At 39.3% G+C, this 17,134-nt stretch overlaps 1 protein-coding gene across 1 annotated transcript in view; it reads right to left on the bottom strand.

Moving 5' to 3' along the window:
• LOC310882556 (uncharacterized protein) overlaps positions 1 to 17,134 on the bottom strand; it is an 84,961-nt gene that overhangs the window by 39,821 nt on the left and 28,006 nt on the right. The window contains exon 3 of the mRNA XM_083801464.1: positions 4,351 to 4,429. Coding sequence (XP_083657590.1) covers positions 4,351 to 4,429 — 79 coding nt within the window. The remainder of the gene's footprint in view (positions 1 to 4,350; positions 4,430 to 17,134) is intronic.

Here is a 17,134-nt window from a genome sequence, read left to right as displayed (position 1 = left end):
GCTGTAAACGTTGATGCAAATCATACCTAAATGATTGAAAGAGCTGACAGAGCCTATTATGCATCCTGCAAGCAATGCCGCTCCGCTCTCATGGCATTTCATTTTTCCTGAGCAGTGACAAGCCTGGTTTTGCTCAAGTTAGGGGATAAAAGTACATTCTTTATTAGATCTAAGAATCTGTAACACCTTACTCCTGTGGTTAAAGTTTTAAAGTGATCTTTTGATAAGAATTACTGCGCTCTGGCTCCTGTCCCAGCTCTGCTGAGAGCAGAGGCAGAAAGATATATTTGAAGTTGCAATGCTAGAAAATTAGTTGCGGGTGGAGGAGAATGGCGAAACTGCCTGCTCTAACCGAAAACGACACTAGTTTCGAAAATACCTATGGTAACACCGTTTAGCAAAACCATTTTTTTTTCAAACAGATCAATGCAGACAAACTACTTCTCCCGGGAGTTTTTGGCTCAGTGATACTTACTATTCCAGCACGGAAAACAGCTTTTACTGAACATCCCCCCCTCGCCCCCCCTTGCACACCGCTTTTCCCAGCTAGTAGGAAGTAGTATGGTTTAACACATAAATCACTGGAGTGGAGTTGAGGAAGCTTGAGCTCTATAACTATGACAGTGCTATAACTTGAGCTGGGTCCTGCTTCTCAGGAAAGGACCCTCGGGGGGTGTGTGATGGGGACAGGGACAGCACTCGTCCCCTGATTTTTCTGGTACAGCATTCCTTTTTGAAGCAAATAAATGAAACAAACCTAAATATAAAATCAACAAAAGCACATTTTTTTGCCTGTAAAATTGCTTCACCACTGGAGGATTTTTCTTTTGAGGGTGTATTACCTTCAAACCATGCTTCACCTCAGCCACGGTTTACAAAGCCTTTGCAAGCCCCTCTTTCTGCAAACAAAAGCACATGCATGCAGCCATGCTTGCACTAGCACACTGCTGCAGTTCCTTCATCCAGCAAAGCTGTCCAGGGACTGCTCTGCCACTGGGAACAGTGGTACCAACTTCCCCTCATCTCCCTTTCTCGTGAGTGCACAGCTGCCGGAGCAGGGACCTGATCTGGCTGAGAATGAATGCAGGCACATGGAGGATTTATGCCAGATTAAAGCTACCATATAGCCACAGCCTGAAGGCGTATGTTTACATCAGAAATGCCACCAAAAAATGTCATAACCTGTTCCAGCATGACTTTACTGATAAATGACTTTTTCTTCTGAAGACCTGACCAGTATCTTGTGAGTATCTTATAGAAATGGGTTAAATTAATCTAAATTCAGAGGTACAGGCTGAATATATTTCAGCATTGTTCATTGCCCAGATTAAATATTTATGAGCAGGGATTTTATTATTGCATTATCAGTTTTTACAAAGCCTAATTTAAAGACAGAAAGAAAGAAACCTATAAAATAAGTAATTGCACTTTTAAACACACTCCTTTAGTAATGACTGTTCAGATCTTTAGAATTTTGCCTTTTGTCCAATGATACAATGCTATCTGTGACAACACAAAAACCTGTAAAACATAATTGCTTCCAAAACATTGCTTGTAAATATTTTTACACTAAATATTGTTTCAGGGTAGTGATTATTTAATTTCATGTCATAATGTTGTGTTATAAATAAGTGCTTTCTCTAACATTTTTTAAGCTGCATGTCTTCTTTCTTTCTGGCTCCCCTTCCTCCTACTCCAGTAGTGTCAAATTGCATTGAAGTCAATTAAGAACTGCTCATTTATTATACACACCTTGTTAAAGCAAGAAGGATAATTGAATGCCAAGACTTCTTTTCGTTCATGTCCATGATTTAAAGTAACACGATAGGTAATAAGGATTTTTGAGATTAGGTGGCTTATAAATAGATGTATAGGATTTTTTTTTTTAAAGGTCCCATTGTAAGAAGGCCCATTTCTTTGATTTTAACTATTGAAGTGTGCATTAACCTGTGGGGCTGATGTTGCAGGGACAGGGGGATTAAGCCCTTTTTTGAATTTCTGTAAGTGAAAGGTTTTACTGGAGGAGGAGAACGAGGAGGGTGGCAAAGGCAAAAAGACAGCTGGGGAATGAATGATGAGCAGAGTTCTTTGTGCCACCATTTGGTTTTAACACTAGGATTGCTGTGAAATGGTGGCTGTTGCTAATGCAGTGACAGCACAAAAATATCCCAGCTGTGATCCCTTCTGGTTAAGCAAGGTGATGTAAAAAAAAAAAAAAAAAAACTCTAAAATATCTGACAACTCTTACTTTTGACAATTATAAATACAGAATGAAAAATAAACTTCTGTCTCTTATTATGCATGTAAGGTTCTGTCCATTCATCAAACCTGTACTTTGTCATCATTATCAAAAGGACCAAGAATGAACTATTAAAAAGTACACTCTGTTTCAACATGAAAACCTGGATTCCATCTAACATCTTTAATAACATCTTTAAGTTATTAAATAACATTTAAGAAATTCTGGAGAGGTACCTTGGACCCAGACAGATAGCCAGATTTGTGGAAAGAGGTTTTAGTCTTTCTGAAAGGCCACAGTAGCCTTATCCACTATAACAGAGAAAGCTGGGATTGGGCAATGATGGTTTGTTGATGTGTATGCATGTGGAAATCTCCATTTTATGAAGATCTCCCATTTCATAAACATCTCTAGCCAGAAAAGGAGGATTTTAAACATAAACTCTTGGCACTTCCCCCTACAGTGCCTGTTTTCCTATTGCTTTCTTTTAGACCACTTTTCTGTGTAAGCAAAAATCTGAATAGTCACTTTCTCCCCTGGACGAACGTACCTACAGATCAGATAATGTAAGGTTCAAACTAGTGAAATTTGCACCCATAAATTACAGTTCTGACAAGGAAGCCTTGCCCAAGCCACGCTGAAAAACATCTCCTTAAATGTTCCTTCCTTGTAAGCAAGAGCAGTCTAGTTCATTCAAGGTGACTCATTTAAATACATATTTAAGGCCAAATGTCATTCCACTATTATTTATTAGCCAAACACAAAGTCCTCAATCGGAATGGGAAAACCACAATCTTAAACTAGAGGAGTTTGCAATGCAGTCACTACAGATTTATTTTACTGTTTCTGAGAGATAAATTTACTCCGGAGGCTTTAAAATATTAATTCTCAGGTGTAATAAAAATAAAACCTCTTGAAGAACAGTTACCGGTTCCACATACCAGCTGTCTGATGAAGTTAAATATGTTGGATGTTTTCTGAACCAATAAGAGACGCAATTAGGCTCGACTGTGGTTTAATGATTCTCCAAATGCCTTTTTTTTTTTTTTTTTTGTTCCTTTGTCCTGAGGGTTCTTCCTATCACATCGGACCTAACCATGGGCAGATGATGAAGTGCACATGTTTGATTGGGAGGTTTGAATAAGAATTCATTCCTAACAGCCTTTTTCCCCTCAAGGAAATTGTATGAAGTAAATAAATAAACAAGCAAACAATTAAGGAAGTGCCTCTGTCCTATTTCCTTGAAGAAAGAAGAGTTGCTTTTTAGCTTTTTTTTAAATTATTTTTTAATTATTTTTTATTGTTTTGCTTCTTTTCATGTGAACCTCTTTCCCGGACTGTCCCTGCTGGGTACTGGTACTGGGACCGTTCAGTGTATTAAAAGTTTCAAACGCTGATGTTTAAATGTTTTCAATGAATAGGTTAATTACAATGGACAAGCCTTTAGCACTCTGCTGAAACAGCAGCCTGAACACTGTGTATTTAGCAGATCCTATAAGACGATGACAGCTCACTAGAAGTTAATAAACGCCATTCCTCAGGAAGATAAATGTAAAGCAAACCTCAAATCTCTGGCAATTAATTCAGAAATCCAATTATTTCACAATAACTTTTTAAATTTAAGGGAATGTGATTTTTAAAGAGAACAGTAAAACTTAGGCTTGGCATCTATCTATAAGGATTTAGAAAAACATGATACAAAATTCCCAAGTCAAAACAAAAGAAGGTTAGGAGGTAGACATTAATATTCTCGACTTGTATGAGTCCCGGCTCCCTGCTGTAACAACTTCATGCACTTGTCCTAACAGCTGACTCCAAGCAAGTCCAGAATTGCAGAGCAAGTCCCTATCTTTTTCAAAGTAATAATATCTTTCGAAGATTTGAAGGAGCAGGTGGATTTCAGAGTGCATCTAGCCAGAGGGCTATAGCAGCATAACTGCCCAGGAGCACATTAACATGAATGTGGACTCGGGTTCATTGGGACGCCCTCCCCCAGGTGCCACGCAGCTGGCTGTAGGATTTGGGCAGCCACGAAGCTTCCAGCTGTCAGACCTCGCGCCAGACCCCGCCAAGCTGTGCCAGCCAAAAGGCTGGTGTGTGCTGCTACTCACCTGGTCTCTGCCACAGACTGGAGGTTATGTGCTGACATTGGCACTGGAACCAATGATGCTGATTTTAACCGAGGGGGAGCTGAGGAGAGAAGATAGCATCTGTCAAGGATAGCTCAAGAGCAGTTTGAGACAGTAATGTTTTTCTAACTTGCTGCTAGATCCATAAGATGTGACAAGTAGTAAATACCCCATCTATGTTACTCCCTCAGTTAATTCTGGTGCCAGGTTGTTTCAGTGCATTTGGGAAGATATTGGGCAAGAGATCTAGATCCCAGAGGAGGTACAGCTTTAGACAATTTAAGCTTCCTATATGGACACAGCTAGGTCCTTTTCCACAGTTTTCCATGCACTGTAACAAGGTCAGGGGACAATCACGGCAAGAGCATAAAGACAGTGAATTTGTTTTACGGTGTGATTGACATGGATAGGGTCAGGCTTGAAGCAGATAAGAAAGTAGGTCCACTGACAGAGAGATCCCCGACAGACACAGGAACTGGGAGAGGAGCAGCTGCGGGCTTTTGAAAGTACAGAACTTCACTCAGTGACGCTGTGCTACCGCAGACGCAGCAGTTGCCCAAGGGTGTGAATATTCTCTCTTTCCAGGTGTACGGTCACTAGGGAAGTCATGTCAGTACGGATTGGATTATTCTTGCACAGATCTGCACATAACCGTATCCCCGTGCTAGCCTCTGGTCCTCAGGAACAATCAGTGGAGTTGGGGCAATACCTGGAGGACCGCTTATTTCTATATTTATATTTCTATAAACCATTTTGACAGTTTGTTGCAGGAGCATAATTCTGCTTAAAGATGTTTCAGGGTCATTATGCCCTTCTTACAAACAGATTCTTATATAATATATATATATATATAAAAAAAAACTGAGAAGGCATATTTTACCAGAAGACTAAAATATGCCTTAGTGGCTTTAACTTTCTGTGGAAACTTCAGACTTTGGTCATCAGAACGTTAGGTACAATTCTCTGTTAATTTTAGAAAATGACACATGTGGGAGCCATGAAATGGAAGTTGCTGACATGTACACCGCAAAAAAAAAAAAAAAAAAAAAAAAAAGAACTGTAACTCCTGCTGCTTTCTTTTTGAACATAACTGCATGTAAACACAGGTACACAGAAGCCCAGCACAGGCATCGGAATATTTTTGGTCAGTTGTGCTTTGTAATACTATTGGCACGCACAGATCTGATCTTTTTTGTTCCCCCCCGCAGTATTCATGCGCTGAAGTGCTCGCAGGTTTTTGCATACCTGAATTGCATAAGCTAAATATTTACCGTGCACATACAATGTGTGTTGGTGTGGGATCAAGAAGTTAAGGGCCTCAGTGCAGAACTCTCATTTGTGAATCCTGGAGTTCAGTGAATGGACATGGAGACTTTTTGGCACTTGTTGTAAAATAGTAATCCCTTGGATTGTATATTTTCATGAACACCTCCACCAGCAAAAAAAGCCCACTCCATAAACAGTCTTTGCTGCTTCTTGAGAACACTCTTCTCAGTTATAAGGATGTTAATTGTGTTTTGGGATAAGCAAGGAAACATTCTGTGCTGGGATATCAGAAACTGAAACTGTGAATAAATAAGACATAACAGAGACCCAGGATATCCATAAATGTGTCCAAGTCATAACAACACGTTACTCTGTTGTAGCTTTGACGAAATCAGAGAAAGTGCACCACTGCTAGGTCTGGCCCACTGGAAGGACCCATACTCAACCTGCTTTGAAAACCCTTCAGCTTGTACTCAAGCAGTGGGATGCTCCACTTGCAGATTAAATACTCAATTAAAATATGCCTTTTGTTGATTCACCAAATTAGCAATGATATAAAACTGTGTTTGTGTGCTTAGATGAGTACAGAAATGCTCATACAACCACCACATGAGGCTCTCACGGTGATAATTTTATCCATTAAATTACACCTGTTTATTGACCGAGCAGAACCACATCTAAGGCAGAAATTTCTCATTCCAGTTTCAAGAAAGAGCACGTGATGAGAATCACTTACTCCACATAGTTTAAAATTCTTTTATATTGATTGCTCCACTTGTTTGGCTCTAGTAGAGGTTTAAATAGGTGCAGTGCTCGTGGACTCCATTCATACAAAATTCAGGCACATTTTCATTGTGTGAAAGCATTCAGAGATTCAGCACCTTTTTCTTTTAAATCGTCATCTTAATGACTCACTTGGAGTACTTGCACGCAAACTCACACAAAAACCCCTCTAGCGATGACTTACAGTAAAAATGTTCAGGGTGTGTGTCAATGGGTAGTATTATAATTTGTTTGTTAAAAACTGTTTGGTGTCTGGGCAAGATTTCTGACTAAGAATCACTTCCTACTATCTAAAATATTTTGGGGTATTTTCACTGGGAAAATTTGAAAAGTGTTGTCATCTACTGCATCTGCCTACAAAAGGGAAATTTCACAATTCCCATTGATACGACCCATTGCTCAGCAGCATGCATGAAAGGTGGGAGTCTTTGTTTAGCCAAAGCTCTACTGAATTTCAGCATTTTTATTTTATGTCAGCTGCTTTGACCACAGGCAGAAGAGGCCAGTTCCTCAAAAGGTGATAGGCAGAGTTTGTTAATAAAGCAGATTTATCAAGGAAGATACCAATGTCTACATATCTGAGGTAGAAACACTGAGGCGTGGATTCCATGATTTGCTTTTGAGATCACAAGATAATTCACTATCACAAAACAATATATGCACTACTTAACTCTGATTAAAAACCCAATGGAGTAGCCTATATTTCTAATTAATTTTCAGTTGGTATATTCCAATGCAGTTTTGCAATCTGAACAGTGCAGAATCTCCTGAATTCCATCTAAATGCTTAATCCCACTCAGGCCACATGACTTTTTGTTACTTATCTACCCTATTCCTTGTTGCAATATAACGCCTAAATTCTCTTCCGATACAAGAACCTTATTTTCTGAATGCTGAATTCTTCACATCTCAACGCTTCACATTTATGAGACTTCTAGTGAAAATTAACATGTATTCCTTGATTTATATTACATCTACTTTAATTGTAATATTAGCAAGAATGGCAAAAGACAAAGCAATACGGACATCACGGCTGTAAACAGTGTATTACTTAGCATAAAAATGTGTTATTTGTTATTGTCTGAAAACTCCCATGCATTAAAACATTTCTTAGCCAACTGTCCTGTCCCTACAGGGAACATTTATAGAAAAAGTTTAGTCTCTAACTAAGAATGATATGTTACTTTTGTTTCTTGCAAGTACTGTATCTAATACTGTGGCTGTTTAGATCTTAGATCATGGAAACAAGAGAAAAGAAGATATTAACATATCAATGAAACACTCTCCTCAGGAGCCATGGAGTGGGAACAATATTTGCATCTACAGTTTGTTAACAGCACAGGCAAGGCTGCTAGTGAAAATTCTTAAATTAGGGTTTAATGTGATGGTCTCTGTTTTCAAAAGAGAAACAAAAAGCCACCACAAAACCCACGTGTTCAGAAGTGGCTTGTTCTGTGTAAATATCACAGTAAATCACCAGTGAAAACCTGAACCCCTCTTGGTTAAGTAAAGAATAGCAAATGAATCCATGACTGCCTTGCTGTAGTCCTCTTTGGCTCCCGACTAGGAAAATTATTCTGCTAAATAGAAATGGAATTGCTTAAGGTATATAATAAATTCACTGTGTTATTTATCTGAAGAAATTCTGACTTTATATAGGTCCAGAAATCACCATACTGAATAAGACCTCACTAGATAAGCATCTTCCTAATACCGGTCAAACTAATGCTTGGGATATTCCAGGCCCTTGTATTAGAAGATCCCACCCATAGCAGATTTGTTTTCTAACCTACATCTGTTAATAGTGTCTTATGCCTTGGAGCTTGAGAAGCTATAGTTTCTTTTCTTGCCCCATCTAAGGTACCTATGGCTATTACTGATACACATCTAACCCTTTTTGGCTTCAATAACATCTTGTGATAATGAGTTCCATGGAATATTTGTGCTGCGCTGCAAAAAGTATTTCCTTTAGCCATTTTAAACATGTCACTCATCTCTTAGTCACCTTTATTTATGAAGTACTTCTTGCTGAAATAAGACTGAACACAGTATTCCAGATGACATCACACCATTAACATTTTGTATTTTATTTTCTATCGCACTCCTTATACGGTCTAATATTTTTAAAAAGAAATTGAAATCCTCACTGGATGCTGAATACAGATCCCATTAAACTGTCCTCAATAATACTCAGGTCTTTTTTCACACTTGTAGAGCTCACTAAAAAAACCAGATCTTTTCTGTAGGAAAATAAAATTTCCATATGCCAATGGAATTTTTAGCATATTCACTCTCACTAGTTATATTTAAAGAGGTTGTTACAATTAAAGCAAATATCAGGAGAGAATAGTTTTTCACAAAAGGTAACTGTTTTCTGGAGCTCCCCATCAGCTTGCCTAGGTCTTCTAAAATATTATTTTCTCCTTAAGACTGAAAATAGCAGAAGCCGAAGATACTCAGTATTTCTGGAATTACATATTCAGGAAAACAAATATGGAATTAGGAGATTGTCCATTGCCAGTCATTTCTGAAAGCTCTTAACTTGGGGATTTTATGTAATGCCAAGAATTTAGCTAAAATTTCAACTTCCAACCTGTGAGTTTAGGACCCAGTTTTCAAGGTGATGAGCATCCTTAGGTTCTATAAAAGTTGCTGTGGACTATAGCTCTTTATAAAAATCAGACCCCATGATGTTTATTTAATTTATTTTTAAAAGATTTTCTTTGTTTTAGCCCACTAACAACTAATTAAGCTGCCTCCAGATTAAGTGGCTGAGCCAAGAATCACAGGATATACCACATGCTTTCTCAAGGCAAATATTTACAGTTGTTTGTAGGGTTGATGTCTTTGACATCTATCTTCTACACATAGGCCATTAAAAATGCAACATCACAAAAATCACCACATGACATTATGTGAAAGATTTGCTTTTTGAAAAGCAAGATGTATTCAACGCCAGCTTGCAAATTGTTTTGCAGATGCTATTTCTATAATGCTGGCATGGCTCCTTTTAGCAAGGGGGGTTGGGAGAGAAACATAAAAGACTTAGATCAAAGATTCTTTTTTGGTAGGCAAAGGCTTCTGGCTTCTTTTTCCTAATAGAAAAAGTTTGTGATATCAGAGGAGACCGCACATCAAGCAGGGTTATGCAGCCCAGCTTTAGCATTCTCTTTATTCGTACTTTGTGCTTGCTGCTGCGCCCTTGTCACTGTGCTGGTATTTCATGGGGGTCTCTGTGGGATTTGGAGAACGCAGGCAGAAAATGCTGCAGAAATAAGGACTTCTAGTAATTTATTTACAATTTCTGTTAAAGCAACCTTACGACTGACTGTTCTAAATAAGACTAATCCACTGAAAAGCTCCAATGGCTTCTCGATGCCTCCAGTAATCACAGTATGCCTCTGCGCCGAATGGTGGCATGGCAAACACATCCCCGTGCAGGAGAAAGCAAGCTCCTTAGAGCAAACGCAGTCAGGCACTGTCTGTCCTTTCTAAAGTCACGTGCATCTCTGATTTCAACAGAAGGAGAGAACTTGCTTCTTTGGAAGAATCAATTATGCAAATAGGAATTTAAGGTAAACAGACAAACATATAGCATGAAGCTGTCCAAAGCACTTATCGGTGCCTCATTTCTGCAGCCATTCAAGTTTAGGATAAAGCTCTCACTTCCCTGGTGGGCAATGCCTAGTGCCCATGTGTCTGACCGGGGCAGGGACTGCAGAACGCGTTCCCTGCAGGCTGCAGACGTGTGGTGCAACTGGCTCAGGGAGCTCCCAGGTTGCCTACACTGACTCCCACCAAGCGACTGCAAAGGCAGGCAGCACCACTGCTGCCAAGCATGGATAACGCAGCGATGTGTGCCTCTTCCAGCCAGCTCAGCAAATGGAGTCTGTCAAGTTACTAAATATATTAAAGTACAGACTTCAAAAGCCGCTGATCGGAAGATGGTGACAATGAAGGACACCATGCAAACAAATAATCTAACACTATAGACCTGTTTAAGAGCTGGAAGAAGTGTGGAGAAGATTTTTCTCTCCCTCACCCCCATGGTTTTCAGGAAAAGGTCTTTGAACTTCTTTATCTGAGCACTTATATTTTTATTACAGGAAATTAAGAGGCTGAATGATGTGTGATTCAACTGTAGATCCCTGGACATGAAATGAAGCCATAATAAAACATTTTAATATGAAATCAAAACCATAAGCTTGACTCTCTCCTACTTCTGACCTCTGCTCTATGCAGGGGCATGTACATAGTGGGAGCCAACAATTGCTCCTTCATTGTATTTCACCAATAAGTCTTTAGGCAGGTTATATGCTGCTTTAAATTACAATACCGGTTGTGGAGTCTCTAAGAGCAGATCTCTGTTGTGTACCAGAAGGCAGCCCAGGGATGCCTGGCCAGTGTACACACATGACAGAGTATTAGCTTGGTTCTCCGTTAGCACATACTGCACACACACTCATATGCCAGGCTGGTCTTCAAACTCAGGCCTGTCAGTAAATCCTGTTCATGGATTTACTCTGCCTCCTTCCAGCACAGGAAGATGAGACATCGAGAAGGTGTGAGATACAGATTTTGGTCCTCAGAAGTCAAGGAATGAGATCAGGCAAGAGAATGTTGCTTCAAAGATTTTTTTTTCTTTGAATACTGCTACTTAGGAAGAATAAATGCAGACGTTCAGGGTGTCATGCTTCTGCTGGCTGAGCTGGCAGAGAAAAACGTGAGAACTGCAAGCATTAGTCAAAGAAATCAAGCTAATGCTCTAATCAAGTACAGCTAAATTCTGTAATGTCCAATAAAAGACAATCTGCATTATTGGAGGAGTGCCAAGCAGCCAAACAATACAAATTTAGTTTTCCAATGAGGGCCTCTCACATTAACCTCAAAAATCAACAAAGACTGCAGTCTGACATTACAGCTAACCCAATCCAATGGCTCATCCCTCTGTAAGGTCCCTTCCCCTCCCCTGTGCCAGCCCTACACCTCTCTGACCACAGCGGTGTGGTGCAGGGAGCTAACCCAGCCAAATACAAACAATTCTTGTCTGACACTCAGCTCTGTGAAACAGAAACAAGTGTCATTGCCAGCACAAGGGAAGTGGCAACAACATATATCTGTGCACAGAAGAGGAAAGCCTTATCATTAGATTGGGTATGCTGCGATGTTACCAGTAAGGCCAAGAGGAGAGCCACAGCACCCTGCCTGTGCTCCCTCTGGGAAACCCAGCTTGGACTTGCAACAGAACAGGTCACAATTTGACAGCATGTGTGTGACGGCACAACCTATTTATATCAACTATTTTGATTTTATAATTGAATTGTAGTTGCAAATCTGAATAACTAATAGCAGGAACAAAACCTCACCTCTGAACTTCCAGAGTTGTTCTCCAGTGGGTCACTGAGTTCTGGTTTGCTGGGCTGTCTGACCTCCAAGGGAGGATTTGGAGCCATGCTAATGTTTAAATAGCTATCTGTTTCCAGCAGCCAAATAGTGTTTCTTTTGGTCTCTGGAAGTCTGAAAAAAAGCCTCTCCAAGAGTTCTCTGGCACATAAATCAAGTGTACATATATAAACTCCCTCCAATTTATTCATTAATTAAGACAATAATGGAAACACAGAGGAACTTGCATGACAGCAAGAGGTTAGACTAGATGACCTTCACAGGTCCCTTACAGTCTGAATTATCCTAAAGCCCTATGACCCCATGAGAGTGATTCCTACACACGCACACACACACATCCCTATCATTCCCTCCTTTGCTCACAATAGCTACTTTGGATAGAAACTGTTCACCTGCAATCCTGGAGCAAGCAGCTTTTCCACCCTCCTTATGCAAGTCAATCAGGCATACAGTGGTCAGTCTGGGGCGAAGATTTTCTTCAAGATACTTTCTACCAGGCATGGCCAGCTAAATGGGATACCTTTCTCCTGCTCCTCACTCTTCACAGGGCATTTCTCTTTCTGTCTTTCATATCAAATTTCTGCTTAGACACCTACTGCACATTCCTGAGCCAGACCTCTCAGGCAGTCCCTTCCTTACTTCTTTATGAAAATGGAAGTAAGAAGGGTAAACAGGAATACCAGTGTAAAGCCAGTTTTATGCCACGTATATTGAAGAATCAGAAAGCAATAGTTCAAAACACCCAGGACAAAAGCCACTGTCGGGCCCTCTGGGACAGAACAGTCATGTGGACACACTGTACCAGAAATGTAAATACAGGTGACAGTGACACAGAGTGTGACACCCACCCCTTACGCAAAACTCCATATTTTGGCTCACATGGTATCTAAAGAAAGTGTGCATTACCAACACCACGAGCCTTGGTTACCCAGAGGAGCAACAGCACGAGACTTGCCAAACCTGGGTGACAAATCCGGGCTGCACACTGAGCCCCGGTGCGGGAGGCACGGTGGTGTGGGACAAAGTCACCGGAGAGATTAGTGCCGGAAAGTGATAGCCAAAGAGGGCAGAAATAAGACATGGAGATGCGAAGTGAGAGAGAAACAGAGACAAGGAAATAGGCGAAAATATAAAACAAGGGTTGTTTTTCTGAAGCTCAAATCTGAAACGAAGGATTTGTTCTTGTTCCTTGTTTGCCTTTTTTACACCCCTGCCATCACATATGCTGTGCAGAGCACTCACATTTACGGTCAGATGAGCAGATGCAAAAGAAACAAGGACAAGGACTGTCTTTATGGTGCAGGACCTATAACAGCGTGTTCCTCATCTGTGAGGAGCTTATACGCCCAATACACACTGGCAACGGTGATATGGCTGAAGTTAAAGTAAACAAGTATTTGCTATTAAAAATAACAAGAGACTTCTACTGTAACAGCTAATTCTGTAGCATCGTTGTCACTGCTTCAGAATCAGTTCATCCACCTGTAGAATTTGGCTTTCCATTTACAATTAAAAGGATGTGAAATACACGGTAAGAAAACAGTCTTAGAACAAACAAGCCCAAGGAGACAAGCAAAAGAGGAAGTGAAAGGCTTACAAAATAAAAATAAGAATGAGGCACAGCGTTTGTCTCTGACATTATTTGCTGATACGTCCAAATTGAAATGTCACATGGAAATGGTGCAATTTTTGCCTTAGCTATGAGTGAGCATGTCTGTCAGATGCTTTCCTCTTGTCCTCAATAGTTCACATACAAGCAAAACCAAAGACTTACAAGTCGGGGAACCTGCTATCAGCCTTCTGAGCACGATGCCATGACACACAATAAATTCTTTAGCAACCAGCTGTGCTAGAAATGCCTTTTTCAGCCGCCTCATCAAGAAGTTCCCAAGTGTAGCTTACTTAGTTATTTTTTTCTGAAGGCCGTAACCACGTTAGAGCAGAAGCACAGGGCACTATGCTGCTTCACATGACTAAGCAGAAATAAGCATGCCTCTTTCCCAAAATCTCTGGCAGGGCAGAGGAAAAAGCAGCAGCTGCTGGGCCACTAGTACTCAGTAGCCACCACTGAGTACATGGAAGACAGCAGGACACATTATTTCCTTGGTGTACCACTTTGAAATGCCTTGTGTAGCACTAACAGGTCAGGGCTTGCGTTCAGAAATCCACAGTTTAATTTACAGCTTACACCACAAGAGCCCCTGTAAGCCCTGAACTTGAACAGAGTCATAAGATATCCCAACTCTTTCACAGTCCAGTTAAATGACTTATAGAGAAAACCCAGATCCCAAATCCAGATACCAAACAGAAAGCAAAAATCAGCAGCACAGCCAGGGATAGGAACCCGTTTCCCCAGATGCTGGGCAACCCGCGGTCACTATAAGTGGTCATAGGGCCTCTGCATTCAGCTTGCATGGACCAGTCTCTACAGGACTTCATACTGGAGCATCAACGAGCTGTCATCAAGTGTTTACAGCTTCAAGCAGACATGTGCAAGGTGAGCAGATTGTGGGATACTAGAATGAGTCAATTCAGATTCAGGGAGTTGAGTTCTTCAAAGTTTTGGGAATGATTAAATCTAAGATTTTGCATCAACATCTTAGAGAAGGAAAAAAACATCTCCTCAATTCATACCACATATTTGAAGCCCTCAGCCTGAATTATTAGGGTTATCAGAAGCCCATTGACCTTTTCTAAGCACTTCCGAATCCATCAGCAAAGCTCAACAACAGAACTGTGGGAATTTATGGCAGTTACAATACAGTTGTTCTTCCTTCATTTTCTTATATACATGTTGATTTTTTTATTTTTATTTTTCCTTTTTATTAAAGATTATATTACAAGAAGAAATCTGGAAGGGGTCTTCTCTCCACTCACTAATTTTATTTAGAAATGCAATTGCTAAATCTGACACTTTCTGATAGAGATAGACTTAATGAAGTAATGGTATCACAAAAGCCAAGACAACCAAAATGTAGCAGTCAAGAAGGGGAGGGTTTTTACCTAAACAGCAGACAACAACTGGTATTCATTTTATTAAACAGTTTTAAAAAGTTATTGGCTTCTACATTAACGAAGGGATATTGCGGCAATGTCCAAACTGCCGTGCCATTCCATGGAATGCAAAAAATTACAATAAATATTTTCACAACTACTCAGAGAGGACAAAAGCTTTGTTACTGCTTAAAAAAATAAAAAAAAAGGAATAAATTAAAGATAAAATATTTTTTTACAAGTCTCTAGCTCTTCTCAAAAGAGAGACAAACTAAAGCTCAGCAGTCCTCCTTTTGCCAAATGCTGCTTTGTTGGCCTTTATAATTAGAAAGAATAAATTAAAAAGTCACAAAAAATCCTTTGCCAATCTTTTCAAAGTCTTTTTGGTTATGCTGTAAAAATCTCCTAAACAAATTTCCTACGTTCTACACACCCTCTTTACTTAGGAAGGTTTTCTGAGGTTATTTCTAGGAAATAGAAACTAGGAAATTACAATATTTGCTGTTGTTTCAGTAGGTTTTTTCTTTTCTTTTTTTTTTTTTCTTCTTCTAATGCAGTCATCCATAGAGAACTGGAATGTACAGGAGCAAGCCAATACTCAGAAGAATAAAGTTCAAAAATAATTTTATCACAGGCCCAAAAAATGCAAGCCTGCTAATTTTTCCTAATTCCTTCTGCCAAGAAATAGAAATGCTTTCTGGTTCATTGAGCAAATTGGTGGGTCTGAATTCCAGAAATTCAGATATCCTCACAAAGGCAGCATTATGACCAAACAGGTTACGTGTTCAGAATTCTGGCTGGGTGCCACTTTGTTAATAAATACAAGTGTTGAATTCAGCTGGATTTAAAGATTGTGTTCTTTTCTTGAGCAAGTCTGAAAGTGCCAAAGTTGTAAAATTATCGTTGTAGCTTGTGCTTTGAAACTCAGAGACTCCATTGCAGATTTAAAAAAAAAAAAAAAAGTCTCTGATCCTGCAAAGAGAATCAGATGGGCAGGTCTCACACTGAGCCTAGCTGACTTCAGTGACCTAAACCAGTGGCTTGCTGCATGGAACTATAAAAAGATTTCACAATCTGTTATAAATTAAACACTCAGATAAACTACAAGATATATTTAATCTGGATTCTAATTTTTAATACAAATTTTAGAAAATAAAGCAGTAAAAGATATGATTATAGATCAGAGAGAGATTTCTTTCTTTCTGGGTTCTGTGTGCTCTGTATGATTAAAAAGAATTTCATTTTCTTCAGTAAAATGGATTATGTTCCATCATCAACAGTAATCAACTCGAATGTCAATAAAATCTTCCCAACAGTCTTTTATTTTTTTAAAGTTAAAATACAATTGATTGATTTAAAAAATAAATAAATAAATATATATCTTTTGTGTTTTAATTGCACAGGATAACATTTGCATTTTATATTATACAATGGCAGTTATCAGAGCTGAACAATTCCAAGCAAATGATTTATTTTCCTGTCTGTTCATCAAAAACTCTGAATTACTCCAAATATATTTGTTATTTAAAATTAGTCAGCAAGTACTATTTGCAATTAGTGGTTAACAACGAGGCAGATTTTTTTTCTCTCTCTACAAAATCACCAGATCCATTTTACAGATTAAATGCTGAGGCACAGAAAGGCGTCTATCAGGACACAAAACCAGAAGCAAATACCATCTTCCTGTTGAAGCACTGGACCACACAGGTTGAGAGTGGTCAGATCCTTTGCAGTTAAGTGCCCATGCACATTTACTTAAGGATAGCCATCCCTGGGTTTCATGCATGCGTGTACACACACATACATCTATATCTATGCTGATACTCCAGTTTTATCTGTATCAGCTTCTATGTATGTAAGATTGTTAACAATTTGAGTTTTACTTTTATTTATTTATTCATTTAAAACCGTTTTAAGTGCCAAGGAACTGCCATCATGTAAGTAGCCTACAGGCAACTCCTCCTTCATCGTACATCTTAGTTCTTCTAATTGGTTTATCCTCCCTTTCACTCTTCCTAAAAAATTGAATCTGCACTGGTATTAGCAGAAAGAGAATTTTTGTTTTCCTCCTCCCAGCTCTGGTGTAGCTATAGGCTCAGACTTGAACAAAAACCTTGCTTCTTTAGAAATACAATTATTTGATTTGAAATGACTCAAATAAGAATTCTGTTCTGAATGCTTTAGGGAAAACTGTTCATAAAATCCTTTTGTTATTAGCAAAGATAGCTTACTATTGGCACACTTTAATAAAAGAATACATCTGGATTGTCACTGCAAGAGAGAGATGGCTCTTCCACCAGGTGCTGAATGCTCTGATCTC

This window comes from Anser anser, assembly GCF_964211835.1.
Source record: "Anser anser genome assembly, chromosome: 16".
NCBI classification, from domain to species: Eukaryota; Metazoa; Chordata; class Aves; order Anseriformes; family Anatidae; genus Anser; species Anser anser.
This window is presented reverse-complemented; position numbering and strand designations above follow the sequence as displayed.